At 38.4% G+C, this 18,655-nt stretch overlaps 3 protein-coding genes, 1 long non-coding RNA gene and 1 pseudogene across 10 annotated transcripts; all 5 read left to right on the top strand.

The window, feature by feature from the left end:
• Positions 1 to 3,598, top strand: part of LOC111472976 — a 5,083-nt pseudogene extending 1,485 nt beyond the window's left edge.
• A 1,147-nt stretch (positions 3,599 to 4,745) lies between these two features.
• Positions 4,746 to 6,709, top strand: LOC111472967 (AAA-ATPase At2g46620-like). The gene has a single exon (XM_023118564.1). It carries the CDS (start codon positions 5,240 to 5,242, stop codon positions 6,677 to 6,679), a length of 1,440 nt encoding a protein of 479 aa, XP_022974332.1. The 5' UTR covers positions 4,746 to 5,239; the 3' UTR covers positions 6,680 to 6,709.
• Positions 6,710 to 8,773: 2,064 nt separating this feature from the next.
• Positions 8,774 to 13,244, top strand: LOC111472980 (molybdate-anion transporter-like). The gene is made up of 8 exons (XM_023118585.1): positions 8,774 to 9,015; positions 9,632 to 9,776; positions 9,877 to 10,045; positions 10,673 to 10,943; positions 11,344 to 11,609; positions 11,704 to 11,919; positions 12,180 to 12,282; positions 12,793 to 13,244. The coding sequence occupies exons 1-8, from the start codon at positions 8,865 to 8,867 to the stop codon at positions 12,849 to 12,851; spliced, it is 1,380 nt and encodes a 459-aa protein (XP_022974353.1). The 5' UTR covers positions 8,774 to 8,864; the 3' UTR covers positions 12,852 to 13,244.
• A 1,858-nt stretch (positions 13,245 to 15,102) lies between these two features.
• Positions 15,103 to 16,358, top strand: LOC111472989 (protein yippee-like At4g27745). 7 transcript variants are annotated; one of them, XM_023118593.1, is made up of 4 exons: positions 15,103 to 15,230; positions 15,441 to 15,470; positions 15,569 to 15,697; positions 15,907 to 16,358. In XM_023118593.1, the coding sequence occupies exons 3-4, from the start codon at positions 15,605 to 15,607 to the stop codon at positions 16,132 to 16,134; spliced, it is 321 nt and encodes a 106-aa protein (XP_022974361.1). In that variant the 5' UTR covers positions 15,103 to 15,230; positions 15,441 to 15,470; positions 15,569 to 15,604; the 3' UTR covers positions 16,135 to 16,358. The 7 variants fall into 7 exon arrangements, with proteins under 7 accessions (XP_022974361.1, XP_022974367.1, XP_022974362.1 ...); XM_023118599.1 differs by having other exon boundaries at positions 15,141 to 15,230; positions 15,637 to 15,697; positions 15,912 to 16,358; XM_023118594.1 differs by having other exon boundaries at positions 15,141 to 15,173.
• A 756-nt stretch (positions 16,359 to 17,114) lies between these two features.
• Positions 17,115 to 18,062, top strand: LOC111472992. The gene is made up of 2 exons (XR_002715524.1): positions 17,115 to 17,415; positions 17,696 to 18,062. It is a non-coding gene; the product is annotated as an uncharacterized LOC111472992 (long non-coding RNA).
• The last annotated feature ends 593 nt before the right edge of the window (positions 18,063 to 18,655 follow it).

The raw sequence follows: 18,655 nt of genomic DNA on the forward strand, positions 1-18,655 counted from the left end.
AAAAAAAAAAAAAAAAAAAAAAAAAAAAAAGCAAAAACTGCAAGCACCAAATATGTGTTCAAGCTCAATTCATGAACAATTTCTTGGTGTAGCAAAAGAACCAATAATACTATTATCAATTACAAGAGCGGAGCATAGAGTAGCAACGGATCTGCTCAAGAATAATGGGTTAGAAAAATAATTTAGGCATTTTAGGAACAAACATATCTATTTATTTAAAGAATAATGGGTGACTTTTTCCTTCCCCTCCAGGCGCACCTCAATCAATTTCTTCTTCCCTTTTTGGGCATTGGGAATCTCAGTCCCATTTTTCTGCTAACTGATTTGGGAGCGCCCACTCCCTGTTTCACCCGTTCTTGTGAGGAGCAGATCGTCCGAGACGAGGTTCGTGCAGGAATTGGTTCTCTACGCAGCCAGCGCCGCCTTGAGCTGCTTGGTTCTCTTCGTTGGCCTACGCCACCTCGATCCCAACCGTGAGGCCTCCAAGAAGGCTCTTGAGCACAAGAAGGAGATTGCCAAACGCTTGGGCCGCCCTCTCATCCAGACTAACCCTTACGAGGTCTTTTATTTTCACGCCTCTTTACTTTTTGTAAACAATCTATCTATGCTCTTGTATTCCTGTGAAGTTTTATGAATTTGGTTATGTGGGATTCCATTTTGAGAAATCTGATGAGTTGAATTCAATTGGTTTTGCCCTTCAAATTCTTAAGGAATTTTTACGTTCTCGTTCTCATTCTTGTTGAGGATGGTTGGGAGAGAGTCTCACGTTGGCTAATTTAGTGGAAGATCATGGATTTACAAGTGAGGAATACTATCTCTATTGGAATGATGCCTTATGAGCTATGTCATTAACTTAACCATATCAATAGAATTCTCAAATGTCAAACAAAGAAGTTGCGAGTCTCGAAGGTGTAGTCAAAAGTGACTGAAGTGTTGAACAAATGGTATACTTTGTTCGAGGACTCCAGAGAAAGGAGTCAAGCCTCAATTAAGGGGAGGTTGTTCGAGGGCTCTATGGGCCTCAGGGGAGGCTCTATAGTAATACTTTGTTCGAGGGGACATTAGCTAATTTAGTGGAAGATCATGGGTTTATAAGTGAGGAATACTATCTCCATGAGAATGAGACATTTCGGAGAAGCCCAAAGCAAAATCACGAGAGCTTATGCTCAAAGTAGACAATATCATACCATTGTAGAAATTCGTGATTTCTAACCATTCTTGTTCTTGTTTTACTCGTAGCTTACTTACATTTTAACCAGGATGTGATTGCCTGTGATGTTATAAACCCTGATCACATTGATGTGGAATTTAACTCCATTGGAGGGCTGGAGAGTATCAAGCAAGCTTTAATTGAATTGGTGATACTTCCACTAAAGAGGCCTGAGTTATTTTTCAACTGGGAAGCTTCATGGTCCCCAGAAAGGAGTTTTGTTGTATGGACCTCCTGTTACTGGGAAAACAATGCTAGCAAAAGCTATTGCAAAGGAGTCTGGTGCTGTTTTCATTAATGGCAGAATTTCAAATCTGATGAGCAAATGGTTTGGCGATGCTCAAAAGCTAGGTTAGTCTAGGGACTTGTTGATGCTTTTCTGGGGTTCTTTATCAACTATTTATGCTTGATTGGTTGTTGCCTGACATGACTTTTCAGTGGCTGCTGTGTTTAGCTTGGCTTATAAGCTCCAGCCTGCTATTATATTCATCGATGAAGTTGATAGTTTTCTGGGTCAGCGACGAACTACAGATCATGAAGCAATGACGAACATGAAGACCGAGTTCATGGCCTTATGGGATGGATTTACCACAGATCGTTAGTCATAGTTAGCCTATTTTGTACTTCTTTTCTGGTTCTTTATTCATAATAGCAGCTCTTTGGTTGTGATATGTCATATCTATTCTTATAGAGACTGCTCGTGTGATGGTTCTTGCTGCTACGAATCGCCCGTCCGAACTCGATGAAGCTATACTTCGGCGTCTTCCACAAGCTTTTGAGTTTGGAATACCTGACCGGAGGGAAAGAGCAGAGATATTAAAGGTGATTTTGAAGGGTGAGCGGGTTGAAAGCAATATAGAGTATGACTGTGTGGCAAGGTTGTGTGAGGGGTACACGGGTTCGGATATTCTTGAACTATGCAAGAAAGCTGCTTATTTTCCTGTCAGGGATCTTCTTGATGAAGAGAAGAAGGGGAAACAATCTTCTGTGAGTACTTTTATCACCTTATTCTCTTTCCTTCCCATTTGTTTAGTTCTTTGTTCTTCCTGCTGTCGTTGAGATATTTGAGCTGATAACCAATTAGTTACATTAAGTCATCGTTTAGATTGCTTCCGAGATGAGATTCATGTCTAATGTTAGTAGATATTGTCTTTTTTGGGCTTTTCCTTTCGAGATTCATTTCAAAGTTTTTAAAATGCGTCTTCTAGGAAGAGATTTTCATACCCTTATAAAGAATGTTTTGTTCCCCTCTCCAACCGATGTGAGATTTCACAATCCACCCCTTTCACGGCTCAACATTCTTGCTGGTACTCGTTCCTCTCTCCAATTGATGTGAGATATCACTATCTACCCCCCCTTCAAGACCCAACATCCTCTCTGACACGACACCCGATGTCCACCCCCCTTAGGGCCTAGCGTCCTTCTTAGCACACTGCCCGGTGCCCACCTCTCAACGTCCTCTCTAGCACATCACTTGGTGTCTAGCTTTAATACCATTTTTAAAACGTGTTTACTAGAGAGAGGCTTCCAGACCTTATAAAGAATATTTCGACACTCTTTTCAATTGATGTGAGATCTCACAGATCATCTATGTTTTCATCTTTGAAGAGCGTATGAGATAGATATAATGCCTATTATTGTCTAGTAGAGAGAATGGACGGTGAAAAGGAAAGTGACTCATGAAAGTATTCCTTTGAGCATCGGCAACATGATAGCTAGACAATCTGATTTTTTAAAATGAAGCTTTTTGATTGATGTTATTATTATGATAGTTCATTTACATGAGGTCCAAGGGTACAAGGGTTTATGTACTGTCTTCGTGACGAAGTTTCGGGTCTCTATATTGCGATCGAGCAAGAGTTCGCTCACTATTTATGAGTAGGGCATGGAATGTTACTGACCTTCACATAACGTGTCGGTTTTTAGGAGCCAAGGCCAATGTCACAGTCAGATTTGGAAAAGGCTCTTGCTACATCTACAAAGACAAAGGTTGTTGCAAGCGAATACACTGGATTGAGCTCTAACTCATCAGGGTGGGGGGAAGGACACAGGGAAGCTGGTGAGTACAAGGTTCAATCTGTGCAATAAGTGAACTCTCCAAGCTTGTCGTCTCCCAAATCTTGAATATCCAATCGATACTCGAGATTCAAGAAATCCCTGACATCATCAATGGTTCTCCCAACTCGTATTAACTAGCACGGGTTTACAAGAAATACATCTTTGATTCAAAGGGTTTGTCTCAAATCAAAAAGTTGCTTAAATCGAACCGTGGCTTAACCCGTTCATTAGTTTTTGTATGGAACTGGGTCATCCTCGAATTTTATTGAGTTAAAAGCATAATATGAAATGGAAGTTTGTGAATCTAAGGTTATCTGGTTGATTGATTCTTGGCTTTTGGCTCTCTCATAGGTTATTGCTTGTGTCTTGTCCCCTTTGAAATTGAGGAACAAAAATGTGTGAATTTTTTAATGATCTACACAAGAATTTGGACTTTGAATAAATTTTTTCTCAAACCACTCGTGACTTTTCTATAAGAATATATACGTAAAATAGAATAAATTAAGTTGGTCGAGATGAATTTAGACATCTTTCATTCATCCAAATTCATACGAAAATTTTGTTTCTAATGTTAATGTTATTTGCATATGTATTTGCTTAGTTTTCCAATTCGTTGAACAGCTTTTGAACCTTTTACCAAATTTTGGAAAAAACAGTTTTTTATTGGTGAGAGTATCTCTTAAAATTAATATTCTCTAGTCGAATTTAAAATTCTCAATATTGATAGATTTACATGGCTGGCACACCTCAACCTATCACTCGATACCCTTAATGTGGGACCCCTCCCAATCTATCCCTTTAGGGCCCAATGTAAGCCGCCTTGTGTCCACTCCATCCCTTCTCTAATCGATGTGGGACCTTCCAATCCCCCCTTCAGGTCCCAACATCCTTGTTGGCACACTGTCTTGTGTCTACTCCCTCTCCCAATCCACCCCATTCAGAGCTCAACCTCCTCGTTGGCATATCGTTAGGTACTTGACTCTAATATCATTTGTAATATTACCCAACCTCCTCGTTGGCACATCGTCAGGTACCTGACTCTAATACCATTTGTAATATTACCCAACCTCCTTGTTGCAATCTCCTCGTTGGCACATCGCCAGGTACCTGACTCTAATACCAGTTATAATGACCCAATCACTATTAACAAATATTGTCTCTTTTTTGAGTTTTTCCCAAAACCATTTGTAATGAACCAACCACTCTCCTCGTTGGCACATCGGCTAGGTACCTGACTCTAATACCATTTATAATGACCCAATCACTGCTAGCAAATATTGTCCTCTTTTTTAGTTTTTTCCCAATACCATTTGTAATGAACCAACACTCCTAGCAAATATTGTCCTCTTTGCGTTTTCTTTTTCGAGTTTTTCCTCAAAATTTTTAAAACACATCTGATAGAGAGGTTTACATATCTTTATAAAGATTGTTTCGTTCTCCTCCCCTGCCGATATGGAATCTCACATTTAATATCATGTTTGAACTAAATCCATAGGTTTATCGGCCACTATTTGGATAAGTATCACACATCCCAACCAACCAACAACAGCAGAAAGTAATATTTGTTAATAACCTGTAAAGGAGGAGCAGCAGAATGGCATACCATGTGGTATTGGAGCGGCCCCTTTGATGGCAGATGATGCACTTCGTTTCTGGCTTTGGCTGAACGATTCAAACCCATCTCTCTGTTCTAATCCATCTCATTTCCTCCCGCCGCACACGCCTCTGCAAATTCAATTCAAACAAGTTGTTATTAAACTAAACAAATCACTGTTGAATAGTTTAGACCCACCAAATCCTCCCCTCTGAAGTTTTCAATTCAACTCTCCCTGGTCAGAGCCAACCCCATAGCACATCTTCTTTCATTAAAATAACTTCCTTCCCATCTTCTTCTTCTTCAATGGCCAATCCCCATTTCTTTCCTTCCCAAATCCCTCCATAGTTTGTTTGTTCATCTTCTTGTTCTTGATCATGCCGGTTTTCAGTACAGCAGTAGCTTCCTCCTTCTTCTTCGCCATTGCTTTTGTTTTGGTTCTTCGTTTTATAGCCAAAACATCTCTGTTGTACATGGTGGTCAAGGGTTTTCAATCAATTACAGACTATTTCCATGCCTACCAATACTACAGAATTCCCCAATTCGACGAGAATCTACAGCCGAATCAACTCTACCTTCGTGTACATGCCTACCTTCATTCCTTACCTTCTCTGGAGGATTCCAATTTCACGAACCTATTCTGTGGTGCAAAACCTAGCGATATTGTCCTCCGCCTCGACTCCGATCTAACCGTCCACGATTCCTTCCTCGGGGCGAAACTCCGATGGAAACTCGAGATGCATAGCGATCATCATCGGCAGAACAGCAGTTTTTCATTCGTTCTAAAGCTGAGGAAGGACGATAAACGAAGGGTATTCCGTCAGTACTTCCAACACATCCTCTCGATATCCGATGAGATTGAACAACAGAAGAGGGAAATCAAGATGTATATCACTGCGGACGGCTGCGCAAGACGTTGGATGGCGGTGCCGTTTACACATCCGGCGACATTCGGTACAGTGGTGATGGACATCGATTTGAAGAATAAGGTAAAATCCGACCTCGAACAGTTCCTGAGATCGAAGCAATATTATCACAGATTAGGCCGTGTGTGGAAACGAAGTTTCTTACTCTACGGTCAGCCGGGGACGGGAAAATCGAGCTTCGTGGCGGCTATGGCGAAGTTTCTGCAGTACGACATCTACAGCATCGATATGTCGAAAATCTCGAGCGACTCCGACATGACGATCCTGCTGCTTCAAACGACGCCGAAGTCGTTGATTCTGGTGGAGGATCTTGATCGGCATCTGATGAAGAGATCGACTGCGACGAGCGCGTCGGGTGTACTGAACTTCATGGACGGCATCGCATCGTACTGCGGTGAAGAGCGTGTGGTGGTGTTCACGATGACCGACAAAAGTGGGATCGATCAAGCGGCGCTGAGGCCGGGACGGGTGGACGTGCACCTTCATTTTCCGGCGTGTGACTTCTCGGCCTTCAAGACTTTAGCTATAAGCCATTTGGGGGTGAAGGATCACAAGCTCTTCTCTCAGGTGGAGGAGGTTTTTCAGAGTGGAACCAGCATGAGCCCCGCTGAAATTGGTGAGATCATGATAGCTAATCGGAGCTCGCCATCTCGGGCCTTAAAATCCATCATTACTGCTCTGCAAATCTACAGCGGCGATGGCGACGGGAGGGACCGGAATGGATTGAAATGGACGGGCGGTGGATCGGCGATTCATGATGAGGATGAGATCGGATCTAGACGCTTCTTTTTTAAAGATAATCTTAGTATGGGAAAACTGTATGGGCTTTTGAAATTGGGACTGAGAAAAAATGAAGAATGTCTGGATTCTCACTCTATGGAGAAGAACTGATTATAAAAATCAAAGATTATATTCTAGTAATTCAGAAATGTAACAAAAAACAAAACAAAAAAACAAAAAAAAAAAAACAAAACAAATATTCTGCTTTGAAAGGGCATGAAAGAATGGATGGAAAGTTACTCCAAAGTGTCACATTGTTATTGGAGAATAGTGTAGGTTGTGACTCTCCGGTTGCTATAATAGAAGCAATCACCTTCAAGTGGCGCACATCTGGCCACGTGAGATCCTAAACGAGTGTCATGATACGACCGAAGAGGACAATGCATCATTTAACACGCCACATAAAGTGAGTATTGAACATAAGATGACAAGACATGTGCAAGATAAAGGCAACGAGTAGACAAGAGTGTCGAATACAAGTTTGTTGAATGGCCAAGTAGGGCCATGGGCGTAAATCTAAAAAATCGAGGTTTCAAAGAGAATTTGGGCATGCATCGTCTATACAAAATATGAAAGCTTACAAAATTTGGTATCAATTGGACACCAGACGGTCGTTCTACGACATCGCTACTTTGGAAATGTCTCAAAACCACCATTGGGCTCTGCAGTTTAAGCGAGCTACCCTGTGGTACATGTGTGTGTCATAGCGAGGACGAGTGTTTCAGACGACTTCCTTAGAAATGAGTTATTTAAGAACAATACCGGACGACATGGGTGTGGTATTGCATCCCACCCCATGTGTGGGGAGTTTCAAACTATGCACCTACTATTGGGTACGATGTCTATAAATGACATGATATGGACATGGGAGGGCCAATGTCTTGATTGAACCCGGATGGATGGATGTTCAAAATGTCCTGAGATTATGAATGACAATGGAACTATTCTCGACGGCATGACCGAGTGAGTTGCGATGGCCGATCACACCCCGTGACTTGGGATGATATCAAGACATGAGGGTCATGTTAATTGTGAACCAAGATGATGTTAGATGATTAAACACACACGCATAGGCGGCATGTGTGATCGAACAAACTTGGATTTCACACAAGTGATGTTTGGTTAACAAAGACAAATCTCATCTAAGGTTTGACAAAGCCACAAAATCGGACGGAAAATGAATATGAGGTTTGGGTTCCCCTTAAAGTTGGGTGTGAGCATGTCAAGATCACAATGTCACACGGTTGAAAAAGTACAACTATGACACAAAGTACGTCTTCGTTTTCTGTGGCTCAATCATAAATATTTTGGGTGACTTGCACTAAGTGAGTGAAGACAAAACATATTAAAAAGATTGATGTTAGTTCTTGAGGAGTGAGAAGCAAGTAACGTGACCCTACTATCAGAGAATTTCTTAATCATGGAGATGGGATGTTACACATCCTGAACAAATACTTAGCGTTCATATAAAGAACCGAAGTTACTTGTATTATTTAACAAATACGATAGTAATTTAAATTATTTTTGAAGAATAAAGATAAATATCAACTCGATCGTAGAAAAAAAAATGGTGTTAAATATAAAGCTCTCGTTTAAAAACGTTTTGATTTTTTAAATGTAAGCTCATAAGATGACTATGAGGAGCATGACATGCCAGCCTGTCTTTAATTTAATCTTGATTGGTTATATAATTTAAGTTTTTATTTATTTATTTATTATTACCTAAAGGAGATTTAAAAAAATAAAATAAAAGAAAAAAGAGTGTAATCTGCATTCATTGGTTGCACATCCACATCGTATGAACAAATTCACATAAAGAGGGATAATCCAATCCCGCGCGTGTGATCCACCGTATGAGTTCTACGCGCGAAGGAAAGTAATCCCCACCGACAACTTCATACCCCATCGGACGGAGAATGATCAGCCACGTGTGCATCAATCCACATCAGCTCTCAAAACGCGTGGTGGGTTATAATCCGCTACGGCGTCACTATACGGCCGCGCTTGGCTTCATTTCTTTTTCGATTTATTAACACAAAAGTCAAACGTACAATTAAAGATTCGAAAATGCTTGAAGAGTCGTGGGAATTAAATTAAATAAAATAGCTATAATTATTATTAAAATTAAAAAATAAAATGAAAAATTAATTAAAATTGGGATTAAGTAATTAATTTAACACACTCCCAAGTATATAACAAACGCCTTCATCTTCATTCTCCCTTGCCATTTCAAGCTCTCACACTCTGTACGAAGAGGGACGCCCGTTGGGGAGCTTCTTTCTCTCATTCTGCTACAATGGAGATTTTCTACTTTTTGGTGTTTGGAACAATGTCTCTAGTTGTTGCAGCTCTGGAGCTCAGCAAAAACAACAAGGACCGGATCAATACGCCCTCCGCTTTCAATTCCTTCAAGAACAATTACCTTCTCGTTTATTCTCTCATGATGGGTGCGTATTTTGATTCTTAATTTCCATCCAGATCTGCTTCCGTTTTTCACTCGGATCTCCTTCAATTCTTGTTAATCGTTGTCTGTAACTGTGAGTTTTTCGTTTTCGTGTTTGTGCTTTGCGTGAATCTTTGTTCTTGATTCCGTTCGGTATGATCTGAATTTGTTTGGTTTTTTGCTGTTGTGTTGTTATTATTTTGTTGCGATCTGTGTTTTTGATTTGATTGTTGAGGTTTTTGTTGAGAGTTGTGCGCATTTTGTCGGTGATCTTCTCGCGTTGAGAAGTGGTGGAACTAAGAGAGGACATAGCGGTAATTATTCCAGTTAGAGATGTAATTGGTTCCTGATAGGTTGAGATGAAGTGTCTTGGAGATGCCGATTATTTTTTCTCTTACCTCTCTTTGGTTGAGCATTGGATCTGGATCCACCGACGGTTCATGATGTGAAATGATTGCTATGTGCTCGTTCCTTTAAAAGTGTATAATGGCACTGCCTTTTGTCTAATTTTTTTTTTTTTTTTTTTTTTTTACCTTGAAAATCTGTGTTCATTTATTGTTATGACCATCAATATCATGTGTAATGATTTATCTAATGTGTTATTGGTTATGTGGCAACAGCTGGGGACTGGTTGCAGGGACCATACGTATACTACCTTTACAGTCAGTATGGCTTTGGTAAAGGAGAGATCGGTCAGCTTTTCATTGCTGGTTTTGGGTCCTCCATGTTGTTTGGTACAATTGTTGGTTCTCTTGCTGACAAACAGTGAGTCATTTTCTTTTACCTCTAACATTGATTGACATCATCAAATTTATTGAGGGAAACCTCTTTCTAATAACTGATGCATCAATGTTTTTGAATTCAGAGGTCGAAGGAGGGCTTGCATTACTTATTGTATTACATACATTCTGAGTTGCATTACCAAGCATTCTCCTCAATACAAGGTTCTAATGTTGGGCCGTGTTTTGGGAGGTATTGCCACTTCACTACTCTTTTCAGCATTTGAGTCATGGCTTGTTGCAGAGCACAATAAGGCAAGGATTCCATGCCACTGTCTTTAAATTCTGTTTAGCTTGCTTATATGATGTTTTCTGCTGAACAACTGGGCATGTTACGAATATGAATCAATAATAAAATTTACATCAACCTATCAACGTAGACCTTTGGATTCAATGTTTCTAACGACCACCAAGTGATGATTGAAATCACAATCACCTTATACACAGCAATAAGCTCTAATGTTTGTCATTGTCTTTTGCAAATTGAGTTAGCGGATGTTGTAATTAATGATAGAAATATCCATAGACGCACCCTTGGTTTCTTATTCCACTTCGTTCCAGTGTTATTTCACTAGTTAAATACTAAAGAGTTTTCTGCCAGTTGGTTTGACTCATGAACATGATATCATAGCCAGATAACTTCTTCCATCTTGAACGCTTGTCACCTTAATGCGACTGATTCTATGAATTGGATGGAATGTCATCTTCATTAATATGCAGTGTAACAATCTTTTTGGAGAATTTTTTCTGTTTCCCTAGTTAATTAGCTTAATACTTGTAATTGTGTCCCGCTAATGATTATTCTCACTTATTGTGCTCATTGGTTGATAATTCTAAATAATATTAACATGTTTCTTGCTCGATTCTCTTTCCTTTCTGCAGAGGGGCTTTGAACAGCAATGGTTGTCGATTACATTCTCAAAGGCTATATTCCTCGGCAATGGTCTTATTGCAATTCTTGCTGGGTTGTTTGGTAATGTACTTGTTGATAGTCTGTCTCTTGGACCAGTGGCACCTTTTGATGCCGCTGCATGCTTTCTTGCAATTGGTATGGCCATTATTATGTCATCTTGGACTGAGAACTATGGAGATATATCAGAGAATAAGGATCTGCTCACCCAATTCAGGGGTGCTGCTGTTGCCATCGCATCTGGTATTCTCTCAGATTTTCATTCATCAATCTTTTTCTTAGTTGATTGCATTTCCTGAAAGTCCAATGCTTAGCAAGGATTTTAGCTTTGCATGAAACACGTTCTTGGACTGCATATATTATTTAGTAGCATTACCCATGCGGTTCTCTCTTTTTAAATTCTGCAAAATCTGGGAACTGTTGAAAGCTTAATTCCTTAGTATTTTGCAATTAAATCCCACGCCACTCATAAATACTTCAAAAAAGCAATCTTATAAATTTATATATCCCGTTCACACATGAGTTTTAAGCATTACTCCATACAATATGTCCACTGAATTTTTTCCCCTTGAAAAGAGAAGAATCTGAACTGACTAATTTTCTTGAAGATATCTGAAATCATTTTAAATTTTCTGTGGATCAGATGAGAAGATCGCTCTGCTGGGTGCTATTCAGTCTCTATTTGAAGGTTCGATGTATACCTTTGTGTTCCTCTGGACACCTGCTCTTAGCCCAAATAATGAGGATATCCCCCATGGCTTTATCTTTGCAACATTTATGTTGGCTTCAATGCTCGGAAGTTCCCTTGCATCTAGGTTGATGGCTCGAAATTCACCAAAAGTTGAGAGCTACATGCAGATTGTTTTCGTTGTCTCTTCTGCCTCTCTTGTACTTCCGATCGTGACCAGTGTATGTGGAAGGAAATTTTCTCTCCACTTAGTAGTTAGTTCTGGTTTTCATTAATGCTTGTTTATGTTTTGTCTGACTTTTCTGGTTGTGACAGTTCTTGGTAGCTCCATCAGGTGAGAAAGGTGGAAGCATCTCTTTCGCAGGCTGTATTCAGCTGCTTGGCTTCTGTGCTTTTGAGGCCTGTGTTGGTATATTTTGGCCTTCCATAATGAAGATGAGATCCCAGTACATTCCTGAGGAGGCTAGAAGCACCATCATGAACTTCTTCCGCATTCCCCTCAACATCTTCGTGTGTGTTGTGCTGTATAATGTAAGTCACTGAATAACCTTCCATATGTTGTTTGACATGAAGAACATAATGCAATCAGTCATTAGCATGTGCAGGGAAGAGCTTTCTATTTTCGATGTTGTCTGCTCGTCTTTAACTTATGGGTTGCATTCAAGCAGTTCCCAAACAAATGTGACAAATTTCACCCAATTGCTGGATCGATGCCATAAAAAATAATATGAACACCCACTTCTTTTTTATTGTCACTTACCTTTGTTATTATTCTTTTTGTGTATTTGAAGGTGGATGCTTTCCCCATCACTGTGATGTTTGGCATGTGCTCCATTTTCCTCTTTGTGGCATCGATTTTACAGAGGCGGCTTCAGACAATTGCTGAGAAACCAAGTAAGTATATTGTTCAAATGCTAAGATTTTTGCATTGCTAATGATTTGTTAGATTCAGTTTCTGTTGATAAATAATCCAACTATACTTCCCCACTTAGTAAAGTTGTATTTTGAGAGCCCTTTTTAAATCGTATTAGCTAAATTACATTAAACATAAACACGTCGTCAAAGGTGTTCTTATAGCAAATGATTTTAATATTTGCTTCCATGTTTTCAAAAGTATTTTTAAGCGTTTTCTTATCCAGACACCTAATGAAACGGTCCCACTGCTAGTAGATATTGTCCTTTATGTGCTTTCCCTTTCGAACTTCCTCTCAAGGTTTTTAAAATGCCTAGGGAGAGGTTTCCACACCTTTATAAAGGGTGTTTTGTTCTCCTCCCCAACCAATGTGAGATCTCACACTTCATGACCCAAAAGAGAGTAGAAAAACACACACACATACCCATTTTGTTTGAAACATATCATGAATTAAACTGACACTTAATTCTATTGGCCTGATCGTGTTACAGAGAGTGTTGAATGGGGAATAAACGTAAAGAATACTGAGACCGATCCTTTAAACATCTAAGTGATGTCGAGAAGGACGGACCACCGGTACTTATTGGGAGGTCAGGACATGAACCCTTGAATTCATCTGTATACAGCAGCAGCAGCAGCTTCCTTCTTGAGTAGCTGCTGGTACAATATTTGAAGAATGAAACAGTACACGAATAGTGGTCTGCTCATCCGAGGAAACAAATTGAAAGAACAGGTAAAGGCTTAGTTTACAATTTCTGTTTTCATCAATTTTTTTTTGGTTTCTTCATAAGTCATTTAAGTAGTAGGTTGTTTAGGGATCTCCTCAGCCATTGTTGTGGAGAATTTTCCGAGTTCATCAACCCTGGATTTATCTGTACTTGTTCATCAAAGATTCCAAGTTTTCGTTATGCATTCTTTGCCTAATTAGTGTCATCATTTTTTTCTCTCTTAACCTAATTATTCACACTGGTTTGATTATGGTGTTGGCTGCTTCTGTTTATTCAACGAGTTTTTTTTTAAATTTTTTTATTTTATTAGTTTCACCCTTTGAGCTTGGGTTCTTTTCGCTATTTTTTATTATTATTTGAACGTTGGACTTCAAAAGAAATAATACATGTCAGTTAGTTCCAGCTAGTTTGACTATTTTTTAAATTAATTAGAGCTCAAATGAGCTCACATTATTCAAGTACTAAAAAAATATATATATTTTTTTTAACTTAATGATCTCTAAAATCTTCAAAATTATATTTTGTTAGATAAAATTATATGTATTTTTATGATGTTCCAAATACTGTTTTTATAATGACATTTATGGTTGATTTGTTTAGAACAAGCTATAAAAATAAATCAATTTTGATTTCAAACTAAAGGCGTTTTCAATCAAGAAAGCTAAAATATAGTTTTAGAAAGATAGACGATGAAATTCAATAGTGTTAAAAAGTAGTAAAATAAATGTATAAATTTAGCCCTTAAGTATTGCTATAAATGTTTGAAATTGGCATTTCTTTAATTGGTAAAATAATAAATGGCAAAAAGAAGATAAGTTAGGTATAAAATATTGAAGAAAATTATTAAAAAGGTGAAGCAGTTAAGTGGGGAGAAAAAGTTCTTCTCCTTTTCTTTTTTTTTTTTATTAGGGTTTATGAATTAAAATGAACCTAAAGAAAATTACTAATAATTCAACTTATCTAGTCATTATTCCTTCACTAAATAATATAAATAATAATCACTTAATTCGGATAATAAAAATAAAATTAGTTATACAAAATAATATTAGAATTAGTTTCAAAAAAAAAAAAAAATTGTTTTGAAAAAACCTTACGAAACTTTTAAAAATTTGGTATAATTAAATTAATAATATTATTTAATAATTTAACCTAATAAGAATAAAAACTGAATTGGATGGGTTGATTTTGCTTCCTTGTCGATCACTCCTCCTAAGCCTTATCCCATCCACTAAATCACCCTCAATATTTAATTTTTTATTAAATAATTTAATGTGATCTTAATTTCCGGTTTAAGAATGAATAAATAAATAAATAAATAAATAATGAAAATGAAGAAAAATCTCTCTCCCACTATCTACTTGTCTCCTTTCCACGAAACCATCATCTTCATTTCTCCCTCTATTTTTGTTGAGATAAAAACAAATCCAAATTTAAATATTATATACTTCAAATATTTTTTATTTTATTTTTTAATATAATTTAAATTAAAAAAAAAAATAAAACATCTCACTACAAACCTATTATGTTAGGAGAAATCACTCCTCACTCTTTTCTTCCATTTTCCGTGTAAATAGAGATTCCCTACCTCGATCGGGATGAGTCTTCACATAACGTCAAATGAACATCAATATAACGTTGTAATCGACACCAACTTAAACCTTCAAAAGTCTGAAGTAATTTAGACCATTATTATAGTCAATCACATGAAGGGTATTTAAAAAAGTTCAAATTAAAACGTAGCCCAAAGAGATCTAGATGAAGTTAGCAACTGTGAAATAAATGAAGTTCAAATGAAGGGTATTTTCTCGCCAAAAAAAAAAAAAAGCGTAGCCCAAAGAGATTTAGATGAAGTTAGCAACAGTGAAATAAAGGGTATTTTCTCATCGTTTTAATTTGAACTTTTTAACACGGAGAAAAAATGAAAAGAAAAAGAGAAGAAGAAGAAAAGAAGCAATGAACTATGATGATGGCGATGATGATCATGAGCGAACAAAAGAAGATATGAGAGAATATTTTTTTGAAAAAATAAAAATCAAATCCAAAATTTTAGCACTAAATTGTTAAGAACTTGAGCTAAACTCACTCGAGAGACTAAAAAAAATGTACATCTACTCTTAATTCATCGCCTTACCCTAAGGCCTAAGGTTCTTCCTTCTCTCCTTTTTCTTTGATTCATTGGATTTCCACGTCTTGCCTTTTGGGTACGATCCTTTCACACCATTATTGGTGTTCTTGTTCTTTACCCCTCATAATCCTGTCCCGCTCAGTCGCTCACTACATCTATTTCTCTATTACTTTTTCCCTTTTCTTTTCCGTCTTATTTGTTGAAATCTTCACCCTGTCTCTGATTCATTATGTTATTTGTTTATTTGAACGCTAACCCCTTTTTGATTGCTCGTCTTTTTCTGCAGATTTCTGGGTCACCATTGAATTCATCGTAGGTAAAAACACTCTTTATTGAGCTTTTGATGATCCATCTCATGGTTTCTTGATGGAAGCCTTGAATCTCTTTTAAGCTTTTGCTTTGATGGTTGTTTAGGAGGAGAAGCGTTTAGGGCTTTTATCTGTTTGATCAATGGCTGAACTGTTGGGGCCTCGTTTATACAGCTGCTGTAATTGTAGAAACCATGTTGCGTTGCACGATGATATTATTTCTAAAGCTTTTCAGGTGATGATATTGAAACCTAAGCCTTTTATTGATTGGTTTAGTCTTATTAGTGTGTGTTTGATCATCAATTCAAAAGGGTTTGCTAATCGCCCAAACCCCAATTAGAAGTTTAGGTTCTTATGACCTTGAAGATTTCAAATGCATTTCTGAAACTTTGCCCTTGACTTTTTCATTATCCAATACTGTTTTGTGTTGAATTTTCTCCATAGGGAAGACATGGGCGTGCTTTTCTGTTCTCTCATGCTATGAACATCACAGTGGGACCGAAAGAAGATCGACATCTCATGACGGGTCTCCACACTGTTGCTGATGTGCATTGTGTCGACTGTCGTGAGGTGCTCGGGTGGAAATACGAGAGGGCGTATGAGGCGTCGCAGAAGTATAAAGAAGGGAAGTTCATTCTTGAAAAGTCAAAAATTGTTAGAGACAACTGGTAGCATCCAGTGGTCGTATTTTATGCATTGATTTTTATGTTCATGTTAGTTTATTGATTCTTCGTGATGTTATCGTGTATATAAAGTTCTTATCGATCTTGTCGTTGTTCCCTGTTCCTTGTGTATATATTATATTTCTGCAAGTTGTGAACTTATCTGGATATCATTGTATCTTGAATCCTCAGCATCTGTGTTAATGAAATTGTCTTGTCTTTTGGTTCTATGGAGATGATAATGCCTTGTTAGTCTCTTCTGTCCAATTTATTTGGGATTGTTGCTTTGAGATGTAATGGATAAAGAAGAGTAACATTGAGTGGGTGAGAACTTGCACATTTCAACCTACTTGATGATCGTTTTGCCCTTTGTTAGTCTCTTATCTTTCAAGAGGGTGACCAAATATGCTTGCCTACTAACCCACTGCTCCACTTTTCTCAGTTTCTCCTTTTCTCTTCTCTTCTTGGTTTGCTCTCTAATCTTTCTATTTTGGAAGAAAAGTTCCTCTCTCTCTTCATGACGAAGAGGTGAACCGCTTTGTTCTAGGTGCGATCTCTTTCTTGTGAGATCCCACGTCGGTTGGAGAGGGGAACGAAACATTCCTTATAAGGGTGTGGAAACCTCTCTCTAGCATCTATGTTTTAAAACCTTGTGGGGAAGCCTAAAAGGGAAAACCCAAATAGGATAATATCTGCTAACGGTGGGCTTGGGTTGTTATAGATGGTATCAGAGCCAGACACCGGATTGTGTGCCAGCGATGACGCTGGGCCCTTAAGGGGGGTGGATTGTGAGATCCCACATCCGTTGGAGAGGGATGTGGGATCTCACAAGCCCAAAGAGGACAGTATTTGCTAGCGGTGGACTTGGGCTCTTACAGATGGTATAAGAGCCAGAAACCGGGCGGTGTGCCAGCGAGGACGCTGGTTCCCAAGGAGGTGGATTGTGAGATCTCACATCAGTTGGAGAGGGGAACAAAACCTTCTTTATAAGGGTGTGGAAACCTCTCCCTGGAAAATGCGTTTTAAAACCTTGAGGGAAGCTCAGAAGGGAAAGCTCAAAGAGGACAATAGCTGTTAACGGTGGACTCGGGCGATTACATTTCTTCTCAAGGGGATAAAGATGGTCTCCTTTCCAAGGATTGGATGATGACCGTACTGAAAGTTTGTGGTGGTGCATATTGACATGCCCCCATTTTTAATACCTTTTAACTTGTTGCATCTCAGCAAAGATTGAAGCAGGATGAGATAAAAGCTTTCTTCACGGCTTACCATGCCTCCAACATTATAACAGGTTCTCTCATACGCTTTACTGGATCCCTTCTCATTTTTCTTGCGTCTCTAGTTAGCGAGAGGTCGATCAGGACAATTACATGCTATAGTTTTCAATGGTGCATTTCTGGAAGTATATGGCTGAATATTAGTCCTATGTTTAGGATTGAGATGCTCAATTCCTGTTTTTTGGTGCTTGTCCTGGTTTTTGATCATCCTATACTCTTTAAATTCCTTAACTACTGATGATGATATTTTGATGGTTATTCTGGACGACGCGTTTTCTTTTCTCTTTCTTCTAGCTCGATCGACCGTGTTTAATTCTTAGATAGGCTGCCCAGAATCTGGCATCAGCTTATTCAGTCAGGCTGTTCCCTATGTACTATTCAATTCTTCTCTACTGGTTGTTTTGGCTATCAAGATCTAATAAATGGAACTCTACAGTAAACGGAGTGCTTTATGGGAGTATCGCAACGTGAAAGTCAGCACTCGGCCGTCTTCAACTCCGGCTCGAAAGCTAAGTATGCAAAATTCCAATTCTCTAGCTTATGTACTTGGAAAAATGCATATCATCCATACATTTATAGCATTATCTTCATATCAGTGTGAACTGAAGCCCTGCAATAGTTCTCATAATGAATGAAAAAAGTCGGTTCGTTTCGAAAGGCATTCTCTATCTGATGAGGATGAGAACTAGCTACGAATCGGGATCGAAAACATAATTAGTCATAACTCGTAGAACAACCAGCTGAAATCCTCAACTAAGACTGCTTTTAAGGAAAAATCAAATAGATGCTCTGAGGCTCTGAAGATGCGTATAGTACCTAGATGATATTATTATAGCTTCAATTTTTTGTTCATTAGTTATAGACTGCCATTGGGAAAACTCTGTTCTTTATGTGTCTGAAGATCTATGGGGGGCCTCAAACAGGGTGTTGCTGTAGCGTCTTGATGATGCCACTGTTACCAGTTTCGTCTCTGCGTGTTATTATCTTAGATATTAAAGTACCGAGGGTCGAGCTTATACTTGTATTCTTGATTTGGATGTTTTCTCGAGATTTGAGTGCACCATTATTCATTATTAGTTGTAAAATAAAATTCTAAGTAATAGTCTAAGCTGACCGCCAACAAATATTATCTTTAAGTTTTTTTTTTGGACTTCCCTTTAAAGTTTTTAAAATATCCCGGCTAGGGAGAGATTTAGTTTCCTCTAATTGATGTGAGATCTCACAATCTACCACCCCCTTTGAGGCACAGTGTTC

The sequence above is a fragment of the Cucurbita maxima genome, unplaced genomic scaffold, assembly GCF_002738345.1.
Source record: "Cucurbita maxima cultivar Rimu unplaced genomic scaffold, Cmax_1.0 Cma_Scf00095, whole genome shotgun sequence".
In the NCBI taxonomy this organism is placed as follows: Eukaryota; Viridiplantae; Streptophyta; class Magnoliopsida; order Cucurbitales; family Cucurbitaceae; genus Cucurbita; species Cucurbita maxima.

Coding starts and splice junctions, on each gene's coding strand:
- LOC111472967 (XM_023118564.1), top strand. CDS start 5,240: ATGCCGGTTTTCAGTACAGCAGTAGCTTCCTCCTTCTTCTTCGCCATT.
- LOC111472989 (XM_023118593.1), top strand. CDS start 15,605: ATGGCTGAACTGTTGGGGCCTCGTTTATACAGCTGCTGTAATTGTAGA. Junction 15,698..15,906: donor TTATTTCTAAAGCTTTTCAG/GTGATGATATTG, acceptor TTTTCTCCATAG/GGAAGACATGGGCGTGCTTT.
- LOC111472980 (XM_023118585.1), top strand. CDS start 8,865: ATGGAGATTTTCTACTTTTTGGTGTTTGGAACAATGTCTCTAGTTGTT. Junction 9,016..9,631: donor CGTTTATTCTCTCATGATGG/GTGCGTATTTTG, acceptor ATGTGGCAACAG/CTGGGGACTGGTTGCAGGGA. Junction 11,920..12,179: donor TGTGTGTTGTGCTGTATAAT/GTAAGTCACTGA, acceptor GTGTATTTGAAG/GTGGATGCTTTCCCCATCAC.